The sequence below is a fragment of the Erpetoichthys calabaricus genome, chromosome 2 (assembly GCF_900747795.2).
Source record: "Erpetoichthys calabaricus chromosome 2, fErpCal1.3, whole genome shotgun sequence".
NCBI classification, from domain to species: Eukaryota; Metazoa; Chordata; class Cladistia; order Polypteriformes; family Polypteridae; genus Erpetoichthys; species Erpetoichthys calabaricus.
In genome coordinates, this window is record NC_041395.2 from 46,857,281 (window position 1) to 46,875,324 (window position 18,044).

General features: G+C 41.7%; 1 protein-coding gene across 1 annotated transcript in view; it reads left to right on the top strand.

The window, feature by feature from the left end:
- LOC114645267 (cadherin-24-like) overlaps positions 1-18,044 on the top strand; it is a 120,648-nt gene that overhangs the window by 39,061 nt on the left and 63,543 nt on the right. Inside the window, 2 exon segments of the mRNA XM_051922486.1 lie at positions 5,808-6,102; positions 14,733-14,852. Coding sequence (XP_051778446.1) covers positions 5,808-6,102; positions 14,733-14,852 — 415 coding nt within the window.

An 18,044-nucleotide genomic window follows, 5' to 3' on the forward strand; every position in this document is an offset into this window, starting at 1 on the left:
GGGCCTGTCCTGCGAACAACAGGCACCACCAGAATTGCACAGATCAGATGAAAGAAAGAAGAGATTGACTATGCAAATATAGGAAAGCAGGATACCCTCTAAGTGGCAGACCCCTTTAAGCTTGATGCTTGGGAAGGGTGCCAGAGCCAAAGAGAGGAGAACAGGGTATACAGTTAGGTACATAAATATTTGGACAGAGACAACTTTTTTCTAATTTTGGTTCTGTACATTACCACAATGAATTTTAAATGAAACAACTGAAATGCAGTTGAAGTGCAGACTTTCAGCTTTAATTCAGTGGGGTGAACAAAACGATTGCATAAAAATGTGAGGCAACTAAAGCATTTAGTCCCTTCATTTCAGGGGCTCAAAAGTAATTGGACAAATTAAATAACTGGAAATAAAATGTTCATTTCTAATACTTGGTTGAAAACCCTTTGCTGGCAATGACAGCCTGAAGTCTTGAACTCATGGACATCACCAGATGCTGGGTTTCCTCCTTTTTAATGCTCTGCCAGGCCTTTACTGCAGCGGCTTTCAGTTGCTGTTTGTGGGCCTTTCTGTCTGAAGTTTAGTCTTCAACAAGTGAAATGCATGCTCAATTGGGTTAAGATCAGGTGACTGACTTGGCCATTCAAGAATTTTCCACTTCTTTGCTTTAATAAACTCCTGGGTTGCTTTGGCTGTATGTTTTGGGTTATTGTCCATCTGAATCATGAAACGCCGCCCAATCAATTTGACTGCATTTAGCTGGATTTGAGCAGACAATATGTCTCTGAACACCTCAGAATTCATTCGGCTGCTTCTGTCCTGTGTCACATCATCAATAAACACTAGTGTCCCAGTGCCACTGGCAGCCATGCACGCCCAAGCCAACACACTGCCTCCACCGTGTTTTACAGATGATGTGGTATGCTTTGGATAATGAGCTGTTCCACGCCTTCTCCATACTTTTTTCTTGCCATCATTCTGGTAGAGGTTGATCTTGGTTTCAAGAATGTTTTTCCAGAACTGTGCTGGCTTTTTTACATGTTCTTTAGCAAAGTCCAATCTAGCCTTTCTATTCTTGAGGCTTATGAGTGGCTTGCACCTTGCAGTGCACCCTCTGTATTTACTTTCATGCCAGTCTTCTCTTTATGGTAGACTTGGATATCGATATGCCTACCCCCTGGAGAGTGTTGTTCACTTGGTTGGCTGTTGTGAAGGGGTTTCTCTTCACCATGGAAATGATTCTGTGATCATCCACCACTGTTGTCTTCCGTGGACGTCCAGGTCTTTTTGCGTTGCTGAGTTCACCAGTGCTTGCTTTCTTTCTCAGGATGTACCAAACTGTAGATTTTGCCACTCGTAATATTGTAGCAATTTCTCTGATGGGTTTTTTCTGTTTTCGCAGCTTAAGGACGGCTTCTTTCACCTACATGGAGAGCTCCTTTGACCGCATGTTGTCTGTTCACAGCAAAATCTTCCACATGCAAGCACCACACCTCAAATCAACTCCAGGCCTTTTATCTGCTTAATTGATGATGACATAACGACGGACTTGCCCACACCTGCCCATGAAATAGCCTTTGAGTCAATTGTCCAATTACTTTTGAGCCCCTGAAATGAAGGGATTGTGTTAAAAAAATGCTTTAGTTGCCTCACATTTTTATGCAATCGTTTTGTTCACCCCTCTGAATTAAAGCTGAAAGTCTGCACTTCAACTGCATCTGAGTTGTGTCATTTTAAACTCATTGTGGTAATGTACAGAACCAAAATTAGAAAAAAAGCTGTCTCTGTCCAAATATTTATGGACCTAAGTGTAGACAGATAGATATGGCATGTTATTTGGGCATGGAGTGAGACCAGCTAAACAGGAAATGTGTGACCATCTGATAGGCAGCAGCGCCATGGGGGTCTGGCAGGAAGTCCAACCTAATGTTCAATATCGGGCACATCTGGCAATAGGTGAGAATGTGGCGTGTCTTCAGCATAAAGGCTGCATGTAAACCCCAGGTACCGGAGTCCAAAGGGATTCAGGGAAAACAGAAACCTGTAGTGGAGATTCTGGCTAAAGTACAGAAGGTTCAAGACTGGTATAAGCAATGCAGATGTGTACTATTGGGTTCTTATTTACAAACTTTGCTTTATATAATAAAAACTAAATCCTAGATACACTAGTTTCCCTAGCTTCTTTCAGGCTGTGCAGAAATCCCACAAAAGTGACCTCTCTTGTCATACTGTTATAATGTGTCAGGCACACAAGGACTAGATGTACCTACCGAAGGAGGGGGACATACACAACTGTCCTTTAGGACCAGCTTTCATGGTGTAAAAGCTGAGGCACAGACTTGAAATTCAGTACAGGACACAATACAGGCTCCCCGAGAACCCACATAACCACACACTTAACAAATCCCCCTTCTGTCCTGGTAGAAGGTCCATTATTTTTGATATTCAGGACAGCAAACCTGACAACGTGCCTTAAAGTAATAGTAATGATGCGCCCAGTCGATGGCTCTAGCATTCTGTCAGGTGCATAATGACAAGATGTGCCCACAGAGGTGGAAACACGTGCAGCACGGCTCACTTACCACTGGCTTTCATGACAGAAAAGCCATGGCCCATAAAGTTCGCCTAGCAGTGTGAACCTTGGGTGGTGTGCTGCTCACAAGGGACCCAGCTTTAATAGAAGCATTATGAAAAAAGTAATAAGTAGTCAAAAAACACACCGATGGTTTTAAGCAGAAAAGGTAAAATAATCAAGCAAAAGTTTTAAAAAAACAAATAAATAAATAACAGACAAAAACAGAATCCAAACATAGGCAAGACTGGTCAAAGTGCTGAACTCAAGGGTACAAGGGAACTCAGAATGGTATTATCAGGCATAAAGTAAAAATCCTAGTGTAACGCCACCATCTTAGCTTCAGGCCAGGTCAGGTCAGCTTGGGGAGCATGCACTGGTACAGAGTGTTGCTGTACCCAACGCACAATGAAACAGCTTGGGATCCTGGATGAAAATCCCCAGGTAGACAGTCCCACCCTCTGGAAATGACCATCTATCAGCTGCAGCCAGGTGTTATGTGGACAACCCACCCCCCTTGGTCTAGTCCAGCCCGGAAGTACTTAATTTCTTCTGTCTCCATGGTGAGGTATTACTTCCAGGCTATAATAGAAACACTCGTGCCTCCCTGCATTATCCCCTGGCGGCTCCGATGGTATCCAGCAGGGCTGTGAAGTCGAACTCCATTGTCCATAGTGCCCTGTGGGAATTTGGGCACCTCCATGTTGCAGGGAGGACTCCTTCTAGCGGCCTGGGGGTGCTGGCCGGGATAACCTGACGGCCATCTCTCACACCTGAAAGCTGTTGTGCTACACAATGGCAACATTTATCCTTCAGTACCTGTTGGCTATGCAGCACACATGAAGGAAATGTATGAGAATATGGAACTGTTGCTGAAGCACGTCCAGTATAGCAGGTACAACTGGAATATCTGTGGAGATCTTAAAGTCGTTGCTCTGCTACTAGGACTGCAGCTCGGCTATACAAAGTACTGTTGTTTCATCTGTGAATGGGACAGCCGTGCCCGCATGTTATCTTGCAGAAATTTAGCTGAATACTGTAATGAGAAAATCCGGCGTATGTTAACATTATTTTTATTAAATTCGCGTGCAAGTTTATACAGTCCACATGTACCAGTAACGGCGTTTGACGTAACCGGCCCTGCATGGAGTTGATTAGCCTGAGGCCCCGCACAACCCTAAGGCTGCCTCTGTGCACAGGCCCCACCACCACATCACGGTGGGGGCAACCAATTGTACTGTGCAATAATATACAATCAATTATATTCACTTGTAGTATTTATTATGTAAATCAATGTGGAGTTAAAATGATCAGAACACTGAATCAAGTGAACAATATCAATAATATTTAACATGAAACTAAAGACAATGAGCCAAATGAAGTAAAGAAGCTGCAGGGTGGTTTAATGCCTCCGCACGTCCACCTTTATAGGTCTAAGTGTGTGTGTGTTTGGGGGGGGGGGGGGGTATGTGGGTGTGTGGCTGTGTGTGTGGCTTTTCTCTGTCTTCATCATCCTCATCCAGCATGTGCTCTGGCACAGCAAACAAGCTGTCAGCTCTCTTCATTTTTAAATTTCTTAGAGCGTATCCATGTACTTGTGTGTGCCTTCATGCGTGTGTACGTCCATATTCAAAACTACTCAGGCTAAAATGTTGCCAATCAATAGGCCTGTGTCCATGGATAAACAGAGAAGACTGCAAAACTCTCAGTTAAGTTAAACAATTTCTATGGCAGTTATTGTTGGGCACAAGTCAAGCTGCCTTTGAAGGGTATGTGGATGAGTACTGGGCAAAACTGGACCAAACCCAATAGGCCTGAAGCCGTGACAAGACAAACACGGTGCAGCTAGTCTGAACAATTGTTTTGGAAGTTATCGTACATAGGTCGCAATGTTCAGGGCAGATATCTTGAAAGGATGTGATCATCCAGGACCACTACAAAATGCAAACAAAAAAAAAGAAAAAGAAAAAAAAGCCTAATGTTCTGACAACAGTTGTAATTTTAAGACACACAGACTTAGAATATCAACTTTTCTTGATGTTTTAGACATCACAGAATCAGAACTTGACGCAATAGCAAATAAATGACTGACCCCCATTACGTGAAACCAAAATTGACATTGGGCCATCAGTCACAGTAGATGTGTGATTTACGATAAGTACAAAAACTTAATAATACTCCATTGTTACTTTCTAAAGTTAGATGTGGTGCCAGTCATGGCTCAGAACGTGGCTGCTCTTAGGAGATACAGTCTGAAAACATACTACTCACTTCCTCTCGGCTGCAGATTAACCTCAGTTTCACTTATCATTCAAACTTTATGTTGTCCACAAGGCATCCAGTCCAGAAGAAATTTCAAGTCATGTTTTAAAAACCTGTAGCAATCAATTAGTGGAAGTCTTCAGTGATGGGGTTGATATCGGATTGAGAAGATCTGCTGTCCCTGTCTTCTTCCAAAGGTCAGTTAACTCTGTGCCTAAGAAAATAAAAGTGGACTGATGAAGTCACTTAAACTTACCACAAAGAACTGAGGATCCCCATTGGCTTCTTTTCTTTAGTGATTTTTGTTTTTCGATCTGATTTCCTCCACCCTTTGCTAGCATGGCTTTAATTACATTGCTTTATCAGAGCTATGTGTGCTTTGGATATAAATGCATGTTTTTGATTATGTAAGTCCATTCTGCCACCAACCCCCTGAAGGGCCTACATGCAGGGCTGGATGCCTTGGTCAAGGGCAGAACGGAGTGGAGTCACTTTTGCCATTTATGGGATTTGAACCAGCAACCTTGTGATTACCAGTGCAGATCCCTAGCCTCAGAACCACCACTCCACCCCAGTGTTTGAGAAGGCAAGAAGAGAATTAAAAACACAAGAGAAGAGTGGGGACCAAAGATCAGAAAATGAGAAATGACTGAAGAGTCCATCAGTTAAAACTGCTTGCTTAAATTATGTGTTAATTATACAGTTAGTGGAGGGCTTCAGAAATACAAAAGAAGCCTCAGGTGCTTCTTGATATCAAGTAACGAGATGCTGCATGCAAAAGGGGCGTGGCTAAGGGGTCAAACAAGCACCGAGACAAACATTCAGGAGTAGCATTCTTGGAATATGACTGCCCTTCGGTTTTTATGGCTTAATGTAGCCAGATCTCTTTAGTATTAGGTGTTTTAAAGTTATTTCTGCTCTTATATCTTTTTAAATTGCTTGTTTCTTTCTTAATTTGCTTGTTTCTTCCTTGCCTTTTAAGCTCCATACTGATATGGACCGAGAGGATGGACGTACAAAGTATCTGCTGAGTGGAGAAGGGGCAGGGACCATCTTTGTCATCGATGAGTACAGTGGCAATATCCACGTGACCAAGAGCTTAGATCGAGAGGAAAAGGCCCAGTATACGCTAACAGCACAAGTTGTGGACAGGCAGACACTACGTCCGCTGGAGCCTCCTTCACAGTTCATCATCAAAGTGCAAGACATCAATGATAACCCCCCTGTCTTTCTTAACGGACCCTACACTGCATCTATACCAGAGATGGCTAATCTGGGTGAGTGAGATGTCCCTGCTGGGCTTTTGGTACACCAGGCATCTGAACTTATTGTACTTAGCAGCACATTAGCTGAGATGTATCAGGAACATGCTGAAGTCAAAAAGAAAAGGAAAACTAAAATTTTACAAGTATGCAAGCACACAGTAATCGGTTTCTTTTTGAGTGAAACAATGAAACCTTTGACATATTTCTTAGTATTGATTGGGTGTTTGTGTTTAGGGACACTGAAGCGCAATATAAATGTCAAATCATCTCTAATGATGCTGGCAGTCGAGCTGAACACAAAGACCAGCGCCTGAACAAGAATGGCCAGCACTTCACGTCACTTCACTTCACTTCACCTCACTTCACTTCACTTCATGTCACTTCACTTCATGTCATTTCACCTCACTTCACGTCACTTCACCCCACTTCACTTCACTTCATGTCACTTCACTTCACGTTACTTCACTTCACCTCACCTCACTTCACTTCACTTCATGTCATTTCACCTCACTTCACGTCACTTCACTTCACTTCCCCTCACCTCACCTCACTTCACTTCACTTCACTTCACTTCACTTAATGTGTTTCTTTACTAACAATGACTGCTAGTTTTAACCTCATTTGTCTTCAGTGAGAGTGCAGTCGCAGCACTGGGGTCCCGGGTTTAGTTCTCAGCCCAGTCACTACCTGTGTGGAGTCTCCATGTCGCAGACATGACCAACTGGGTGTTCTTCTGGTGTCCCAGTTTCATTCCACTACTCTTTAGCCGGTGACTCCTAGCTGGCCTGGTGGGAATGAGTGCAGGGGTTGTGAAGAAAACAAGCTGGAGCTCATTGAGACACTCGGCCTAAAGAGCCAAAACCAATCAGAAATGAACCGTTGATACTCAACGCCTGAAAGCAAAAGTTAATGCATAAATTTATAAAAATTCAATGAGATAATCAAATGATTGACAGAAACAATTAAGTAAGACTTTTATCATGAGTGGAGCAGCTCCGAAAGACCTCAGCGATAAAGTTTCTCTTTTGTGAGCTGTAGCTTAAGTGAACTTTTGAGCTAAAAATGGCCTCAACTGAAGTTCTTTGCTTTGAAATATTTAATTAAGCACTGAATTTGGAAGTCATTTAAAGTAGTTATATAATAGGTGTGAATTGTTTGGAAAATTATAGCTAAAATTAGGATAGTATATAAGGAATGTAATTAAAAAGCTTCATCATATACTGTAAGAAAATGTCATTTTTGTGTGTTTCATATGGTGTTGGTGGCTCTGAGTCTAGGGATCTATTATCAGAAGGTTTGAATCCCGTAAACACCAGAAGTGCCTCCCTTGAACAAGACCCTTAACCTGCCATTGCTTCATCCTGGGTATGACGTTAATTTGCACCCAGCCCAGCAAGCCAGGCCTCCAACTTACAGGGAAAACTTGGCAGTTGGTGGAAGGATTGGCACTCCAGTCACTGTTAAAAACCTGACACTGTTCCAGTGGGGTGCTGCAGTCGGATCCCAATCCAGGTGGTCCGGCATGCGGTGGGTGTGGCAAAGCGCTATCAGTGCATGCTCCCAACCTATGTGTCTTCCAGCTGAAGTGCCCGCCATTGCCTGGGTATATCTGTATAACAGTTTAAAGGAATAAAGCAAAGGTTTCTGTGTTTTTAAATCATGACCTTGTTGGTATTCCTAGCTGTCTCATTTGTAATCCACACTGCCTCTCCATCAGTGTCTCTGCACTTGTGAGTTGAGAATTTTGGGTCCAGTTGGATTCTAGAATTGCAGTAACTCTGGGTTGTAACCATGAATGCTGTCATGTCTGATTTGCCCACTTAGTTCAAGGTGGACAGTGTGTAATTCTTAAAATTTGAAGAAAAGCATTAGAAAGCAAGAGTTAAACAACCACCCTTTGATTCTCCTTTGCGGTGTTCTGCACTTCCACTCTCTCAAGCCTCAGCAAACAACCCGCCAATGCGCAAAAGCACACAGTGCTTTTATATATTACAGTAGATTGAAGCAGCACACAGGAAAAACAAAAAACCCACTGGGACCCCAGGGGCAAAACTTTGGGTTCCATAGTAGTTCTATATTGTCCATGAGATCCTAGAGAGCAGCTAAGCAAAATTTGGTCAAAGGGTGTAGGATTGTGTAGGGAACAGAGAGACACAGAGACAGTCTATTTTATTTATATAGATATTACGATTAAGAAAAAGGGAAAAGCTTTTACCCCAGAACAGAATGTCCTTTAAAGGTAAAGGAAGTAAAAAATGAAAAAAGAGTTTTGGATCAAACTTGTGCCAAACATCCAGCATGAATTCAGCAGCTGAATTGGTAAAGGCGGCCATTCCATTGTAAAGACTTAAGAGAAGAGCAGAATAATAGTAACAATAAAAATGAAAAATTACATTTGTATAGCACATTTCTAACCAGATAGGTTAGCCTATTTTTTGGATATTACTTTTATTTAATCTTCTTTTAATGTATTTTCCTTTGTGCTTTAATTAATAAGATATTTATTAGCTTTTAACATTAATTCTGCACAGATCAGAGGTGTCCAACATGGAGGGCTGCAGTGACTGCAGGTTTTCCTTCCTGCCATTTTCTACGCTAATTGACTTCTTTTCTCTTCATTTTAATTGACCTAATTTTTACATTCAGTCCTCTGAATTTATTCATTTTTTCCTTAAATGGCACCCAAGCAGAAGTGTGACATGAAGCGAGCCACAGGATGACCGACTACACCTGGCCCCAAACTCCAGTTTCACTCCAACCAGTTTCCTAATCAGAAGCTGATTTTTGCTGTTGATTAAACCCGTCATTTAATCCCGTGGTTTGTTTGTGCTCTCATTCTGCGACAGCACAACTAAATGGTTGATTTTCTTTTTTCTGAGAACACAGAAATATTTTGGTGACCTGAGCAGATCAACATTACTGGGATCTTCACCTTTCTTTATTGTCATATGTATGATGGCCACAGGTTAGCTGGTCACGCGTTCGCGCGTTTTATATCTTTTATTTTTGGGCTACTGATTTAAAAAAAAGAAACAAAAAACAGAAACAAATAAGCAGTCTGAATCTTAAATAGCAAGTCAATTAAAATGGAGCCAAAAGAAGTTAATCAGAAAAACTGTTCAGTAATGACGAAAAATAGTTAGAATGAAAACCTGCAGCCACTGCAGCCCTCCAGGATCAGAGATGGACTCCACTGACTAGATTCTTATGTTTTTTATAGTATCAGGGTGGGTGGGAGTCAACCTAGAGGTTCCATTGATGGGTAAAGTAGGGTCTGAACTACATGACAATGGGGGCTTTGAGCCTATAAGAGATAACTGAACCTACTGAAGCCACGCACCAGGTGCTAGGCCTGGAAGATCAGGATGCACGTTGATGTCCCTCCGTCACCACTGCTTCCAGACGTGTTACCTCCGTAGCCTGGGAAACAGTGATCTGGATAACCTGGCTGTCCCCTGGGCATTATCTGCATGTCCGCTCTTTAACGCTGCCCAGTTTTTCCAGGATATACTTGTCCTCCTCATGCACTGGACCAGGCAAGCTAAAAAAAAAGGGATGGATGGATTTTTTTTTCAGTTAGACTGAAATGCAGGGAAATTCTGTAAAATTCCAATATATTAGGACATTACGTCGTGTTTCTAATGAATAAGGATGGAAATATCATTTAATCCATAATTCCCATTTATTTTACAAATTGACATTTCTGAAGTGTTCCTTCGTTACGGGGTTACAGGAATCCACTGTCCCCCAACAAAAAAGAAATATTTAGCTTAGATGGGATTCAATTTTATCATTGGATGCACACACACACACACACACACACACACACACACACACACACACACACACACACACACACACACTCATTAGAACACTCTAGATGAGAACAGGCCATTCAGCTCAACAAAGATCGCCAGTCCCATCCATTTAATTTCTCCAAAATAACATCAAGATGAGTCCCTAATGTCACACACACTTGCACAGAGTAATTCTTAACTTGTCCAGGTAGAGCTGTCATTTAACTTACCCTCCACATTTTGGGTTAAAAGAACAAATAAATAATGGAGAAGATGTGCAAACTGCACTCCCTGCAGGCAGCACTGCTAACTACCTGTCCCACCCTAAGTTAACAATACACTAATATAAAACAGAATACAAATGAAAACAATATTTGTGCTTAAGTCTGAATTGGGCTTTACTTTGAATAAGTTATATCTAAATATTTTTAATTAGTAGACATTGTGCATTTTAATGGACAAGTGAACTGAATGAACTTTTGTATCAATTTTGAACACATTTTTAACAAACATTACATTAAAATAAAAATCACCCGTCCACATTTTTTGTGAAAAAAATACCCAAATGATTCTCCTCTCCCCACCATAAGACTTTGTCTTGTTATTCTTATGCCAACAAGCTCGTGCCACTTGATGTCACACTGTCTGTGTACAAAGGAGACATCTCATCCTTTCCCCCATCCACCTATCCTTATATTAACCAACTTATCTAGTCCTGTGATGCACAGTGCTGTTGTTTGTCCTGACAACATTGAATGCCTAGCAGAAAGCAGCCATGGATGGGCTAGTGGTCTATCACAAGACGCAGAAAATATTTCTTCTTAAATAACTTATAGGTTAGAGTTAGCACTAAAGTAATAATAATTATTTTTAACAAGTCAAGGTAAGCAGCATATTAAGGCAGGCAGTGTGGTGGACTTGTTAAGGTTTTGGATCTCAAACCCTGAGGTTGTGAGATCAAATCCCACTAGTAACGCTCTGTGACCACAAGCAAGTCACTTCACCTGGCGGTGCTCTGACCTGAAAAACAAAAGAAATGGAACCAATTGTATCTCAGATATTGTAATTCAACTTGGAAAACTGTGTCAGCCAAATAGTAATTATAATTTGAACATGTCTTACCTTAGAACCTGACTACTTTAATAAAATAAACTAGCCAACCCGCAGCGTAGCATACGCCGCATAATTATGTATTGATGGGTGAACACTTCCTGAACGACACAGTTGTCCAAATGGGGTGGGTTTGTGGATACCACTGTGAGTGAATGAAAAGATAGACCTCTGAAGAGAGCAACATATAATTGTCCGTGACTGAAAGCTGGATCGTCTGTGACAAAGAAGGCCACGCTGGTGAAAGTTACTTCGTCGGTAGGGCTAAGTGTCAGTACTTGTAGATTAAGGTGTAGTGAGTCTTCATTGTTGACACTTAATATAGCTTGCATACTGAGTTGTTCTGGAGTCACAGTTGAGAAACACTTTTTTAATGTCTTTTAAGCACAGGGGAAAAAACGAACATGTGAAACATCCGTAATGTAATAAGCCACCAAGAAAAGTAACATTGCAACAATGCTATCTACGACCCGATCTCTGTAAACAGAAGTGAAAACAAAATCGAGCCCGGTGTATTCTTTAACTGCCTTGTGGCGCTGTAGTAGTGCTGCTGCTTTGCAGTAAGGAGACTGTGGAAGATTGTGGTTTCGCTTCCCGGTTCCTCCCTGTGTGGATAGCACTTTGAATACTGTACTGAGAACACCGCTATATCAATGTAACGAAGTATTAAAAGGAAATTGTCTTCGTGTAATAGTAAAAGACAAATTATCCGCAACAAACAAATTGTTTTACACACTGCATACCAACCAAAGTATACGCCACATAATCACGCCGCTTTTGAAATGTTTTTTAAGCAGAGGGAAAAAAATGAACATTTGCAAAATCCGTAACACTGCTTTCAGTAAGTACAATGCACACACGTTTAATTTGTCGGCCACTTTTTGCCAGCCGTCTTTTCTGGTTTGGGCTGCTTTTGCAGTGTTACCGCTTGTGCATATTAAATCTTGAAATCCTTCGAGTAACTAATTAACTAACTAACACCAACCCACCCACACACACAGCTTGTGTGAAACAAATGTGCCTGTACTTTCATAATTTTGTTGCAGCCTATAGTGGAGTCAGGCACAGAGAAGGTCAGCTGCTGAGAGAGCATCTCGACTGTTGCAGGGCTTGCATCGGTGAAGCAGGTGAGACGCTAATGAAACAGAGGCACAGGGCTTATTGGTTTTTAAAGACTGCTTCCTTCATTGTGTTTTAACCTCAGTTTTAAAGGATTGTTTTAAGGATCCCATGGGATACCCCTCGCAAACTGTTTTAGACGCTGCATTCAGCAATTCACATCCGCGACAAACATGCCTCTTCTTACATGGTCCTGCTTTGGTGGGCGGGGAAACGTTTTTCGTGTTCCTGCAGGACCATCTAAGAAGACGCATGTTTGTCGCAGATGCGAATTGCTGTATGTAGCGTGTAAAACAGTTTGCGATGTTGCACGCGGTTATGCGTCGTAACCGAAAAGTCAACATGGCTCAGAGCTGCATGCGGACTGTAGCACAGACAAACAGAAATGACGGCATGTTTTCCGAGGCGTCGTGCCCAAGTTGGTGGGCGTGGCTCTGCGAGTTTTCGTCATATCCAATGGTCTTAGAGTTGGTGGGCGTGGCTCTTCCTGCGGGCTTTCATGGGTGTCGTGCCGCTCTGGCGGCGGTTTAGAGAATTATATATATAGATATTTGTTGTACTTACGTCAGCATTGGCATAACTGGCTGTTGATGAACATGCATCTGTTAGAAAGTAAAGGTTATCGCTATCTGCTTTATAACAGTTCAAGTGCAGAAACAAGTGAACATCCACCCTGTTGAAAGGAGAAGTGTCTGTGTGTCTGTCTTTGTGTTTGTCATTCTAACAGATGGAGCATCACAAACATTTTTAGTAATTAAATGCATTGCATTTGTCATTCCAATAGATGGCGCATCACAAACATTAACACTGCTTTTATGAATCCCATAACAAATGGCACATAACAGAGACACACACATGGCAAGGAGCACTGCAAATGTTAACACTGGAGTCTACATTGATTGCTGTATATACTCGCGTATAAGTTGGGTCTTGAAATGCGAAAAATCGATCATAAAATCAGACCCCGACTTATACGCCCATTCAAAAATGCGACGCTTAAATTTTGTTTTTTGCATCTTTTTGCCTACTCTTGCATCAGTTTCTCAGATGCATCAAATTTTGTTGCAGCAGTGCAGTTACCAATTTCTTTTGCTACTTCAACAACATTTAATTTAAACCCAGCTTCATATTTTCTCCTGATCGAACGCTCCATCGGAGATAAGTGATGCTCTTACTATAAAGGGTGTGATACAAAAAACACAAAACAGTGCAAACATCACGTTCGGAGTAGTTTGGGTATTACTGTGTGGTCACGTAGGCACAATAAAGAGAGACAGAGAGGTTAGGAGCACATGCTGATACAGCGCATTGCAGCACCCACATAGAAAGAAAAGGCTGTGTGCTCCGTGGTGACTCTCTCAGGTGGACGTTAGCATATCAATCTCTTGGACCAATAGTGTGAGTTTTCCGCATTCAACTTATACGACCAACATTATAAAATACCAGAAATTATACAGTAAAATCAAGCCCCAACTTATCTGCAGGAGAACTTATCTGAGAGTATATACTGTACTTAGATATCAATCTATCTCAGATAAGTAGCACAGCTAGTTTTATAATAAATTAGTATAACATCCATCCATTATCCAACCCGCTATATCCTAACTACAGGGTCACAGGGGTCTGCTGGAGCCAATCCCAGCCAACACAGAGCGCAAGGCAGGAAACAAACCCCGGGCAGGGCGCCAGCCCACTGCAGAATTAGTATAACAGTTCATTTTAATTATAATGAAATGAAAAAAATGGTAAAATGTGCCTATAAGGCAAAACTAGACTACTGGTGTAAAACATTCTCCACATGTTTTTGATTTTTCCCCCCATTCATAGCTGACACTGCCCGGTCCAGCTTGTGGTTAAGGAGGCTATAGCCAATACCAGCAGCATCAGTCAGGTAGAAACCAACCGTGGGTGGGATGCCAGTCCATCACTGAGCCCATTCACTTAACTTAATGACATTTGCTTGTGCCAGGGCATTTATTAAGATGTACGTGTCTCAAGCTGCCCTTCACTATCTTTGATAACCAGGAGATTCTAGATAAAGGACATTCCAAAAAAGTGACAGCTTGAACTGTTTCAGTAAAATACAGAATAAATTGTTAGCAGGTATGTAGTGCACTGTATTAGCACAAAAACAGTTTACACTTTGTGCTTCATAGCAGCTTCTCTCCTAATTTAATCCAGAAGTACACAAGATGGATGCCAAATGATTATGGTCATGCTCAGTTTAGATTTATTAATCAACCCAAAAGGCTCATCTTTGAGGTGTAAGACAAACACTCATGCAGACACTCCAAAAAGTCCACACTAACACAGAGCAATCTAGGAACTGAACTGTAGGCCTAATCCAGAGCCCTAACCACTGCACCACCATAAACCCCAAACCTTAGCCTTATTCTTGTTACGCATTAAATCTCACTTTTTTGAATTGGCTGCAACAAACTTGCCAGTTATTAAACACTAGCTTTGGGCTCCTCAAATTATGAAATTGTTTTTCAACGTGACTTACTCCTTCACTTTACATTTATTTTCTTTATGTGGTTTTGGCACATCTGCTTGTAACTCTATTTGTAACTCTATTTAACTCTATCTGCTTGTAAATCGCTATTATTATTCTAGGCACGTCAGTCATTCAAGTCACAGCTACCGATGCAGATGACCCAACGTATGGAAACAGCGCCAAGCTTGTGTACACTGTGCTCCAAGGCCAGCCATACTTCTCAGTGGACCCTCAGACTGGTAAGAGAGCTACTTTTTGAGTTATTAGCATTGGAGAAAGGAGGACAATTAGACATTTGTGAAATAATATCATATTTAACTGAAAATATACAGCATGTGCAAAGTACCATTTGAAATGCACATTTTATGTAGAAAATTAAACATCTCCTCAATTGGCAAGTGAGAAGACAGCAAGATATTATGAACAGAAAGGCATAAGTGTGGTTCTTGTGAGGAGAAGCCGAAAAACTGTTTTAATGGAAATACCAAAAGTGTCGTGACTATGTGCTGTGGTGATTATACGGCGTTGTTAGAATTTTTAGATATTTATTTTTGTGTATTTTTATATCTTTACTAGCTGATTACCCAGTGGCTTCGCACACTGAGTGTAAGGGAAAAAAACTAAAATGTAGTATTTATAAAATAAGTTTGTTAATTACCAATGTTATTTTTGAACAAATAAAGAGCATTCACAATAACATAGAAATTATATAAATATTAATTATTAAGTAGTAAAACATTTTGATAAAAGAATGTGAAGAAGATATAAGAAGCGTATAAATTATTAAACAGTCAAACATTAACATTTAAGAAGTAAAGACACATTGAGTACTACTGCAGTGGTTTCGGGCAAAGTACCTGCTTGACAACCTTGCACTATGTGCCTGTGATTTAAGAGAAAAATTATTCTGAGAAATGTGGGCGCTGCCTTTCCGTGCTTAACGGGCAGAAGATCCAAACAATTCCCAAGTCCAATACTTAACATGAAGAGGTCGGTACATCTTTTTAGATGTAAACCCTCCATCTTATTAAAAGAATTCATCACAAAAGCAACCTTGAATGTTGGTGGGTTTTAGTGACCCAAATTGATCTTAAGGGACAGTAAGTAGCCGTGCACCGCAATTTACCAAGAGAGTCCCGCTTCGATAGCGCTGATTACACTTATTCGCAAAGATTTCCACTATCCATTGGGATTAATAAAGTATCATCTATCTATCTATCTATCTATCTATCTATCTATCTATCTATCTATCTATCTATCTATCTATCTATCTATCTATCTATCTATCTATCTATCTATCTATCTATCTATCTATCTATCTATCTATCTATCTATCTATCCCAGGAGCCGACGGGGCACTTGAAGTGTGAGAAACAGTGCGAGAAGAGAGGACGCTGCCCGTAACTGTCAAACTGTTGACCCGGAGGAAATGCCTGACATTCCGCGCCTCCCAGTGTCCACTTTGTTCTTATGACCCCTCGCCGCTGAAGGCGGTCTCGTCTTCACATTGTTTACAGCTCGGCGCAGTTAAAAAGTAGAAAGACGCAAAGCTATGTTGTTCATCTCCTCAACTATCAAGTACTGTGAATTAAAAAAAAAAGTTACAATGTGGCAGTTTTCTCTGTGAGAATGTGCCTGGCGGCGGACGGGTCAGCGCTGGAGTCCAGAAAGGAGGGCTGGGAGAAGACGACGTGGGGTGCACTTGTATGGGATAGATTGCCGTGTTTGTGTTCACCACTTTTACGTAATTTCCATATCGCGTGGTCATACGTCATTTCCATTTGAAACGCGAAAAGAATTTTATCCATATTACTAACCGAGAATGCTAAACCGGATGATGGACGCAGGCACATCCGGCAATGGGCCGTAGCTGCAAAAAGACGTACTGCGCAGGCGCAAAAAGAGTCCGCGAGAGTCGGCTGAGGAGCCAAGAAAGGCGGACAAAAGAGGGCGAGAGAGGCGGATGAGGGGCCGCGAGAGGCGGACAAGACCACAGAAAAAAGGAGTGAGCACAGGAAAAATGGAGAAATGAGGAAACGCAGGCAAAGCACGAAACACATTGCACACGAAACTAGACTCAAAAAAAAAAAAAGAGGCTCGCGCACAACAGCAAGGCACAACCCCCCCCCCCCCCCCCCCCCCCCCCCCCCACAGGCACCGGACGGGACGCACACCAAGAGGGGGATTCAACAAGCCCATGGAACACAAAAAAAAGAACACAAAACCACCCCACAGACCCTACAAGCAAGGGACGGGACACACACAAACAGGGGGATTCGACAAGACACAGGAACACAAAAAGAAAGAAGACGCTCGCGCGACAACAATCCTCAACCCCCCCCACACACACACATCCATAAGAAGTGACACCCAAAGCCACATATTCTAAAGTGAACATCAACACCTTCACACTAGACAGCATAGGTGTCAGCATTGGTGGATCTCCTTACAATAAGGCACTATTAACCGTTCAACCGCAGAAAAGGCTCCATATTAACAGTGAGTGCAATACTCCTTATTACTTATCCATATTTCTAAAAGAAAAAATGACTCAACTCCAAAAACGCAAAGCTCAACTAAACCTTCTAATTAACGATGTACCTAAAAGTAAAAACTTTATGAACTGCATTAGATCCTACAATAGTTCATTTAATATGCACAAATCTACATCCTAGATCCACATGACGCAAACTATCAATCAAAGTGCTGCAACGCAACAGGCACGGATTCAAAACGAAACACCTCCCGTCTCGGACATACGTTAATGGCAGCGAAGGCTACAACGGGCTTCTCACACATCCATCCATCCATCCATTTTCCAACCCGCTGAATCCGAACACAGGGTCACGGGGGTTTGCCGGAGCCAATCCCAGCCAACACAGGGCACAAGGCAGGAAACAATCCTGGGCAGGGCGCCAACCCACCGCAGGCTTTTCACACAGCACAGGCAAATCGATTACAGCTCCAAAACAACATGTCCCAAATACTACACATGCAACAACGCGCCTCTCAAACGGCACAAGCAAAACATACACCAAGAAAATTCATTCGGATTAATGAATGTCATTTGCAATCATTGTCATTCAGTTCACTTCCCTGAAGAAACAACTGGCAATACAAGTTATACATTTATACGTTGTTGTCAAAAGGGTCAAATTACACTGCCTTCTTTACATTCATATACTGAATATCTACAGAAGCTTATAACTGACGATGTACCTGAAAGTGAAATCTTTATCAACTACATTAGATCCTACAAATCGGAATCCACTATGAACATTAACGGTGGCACTGCACGTGACATCCGTCTTGAAAAAATGTTGTTTATTGATGAATGTTCAATGGCATGAACAAACATTTATGAATAATAATATTCGATTTGGAGGAAAGGTACTTTTATGAGGAGGAGATTTTAGATAGTGATTAGCTAT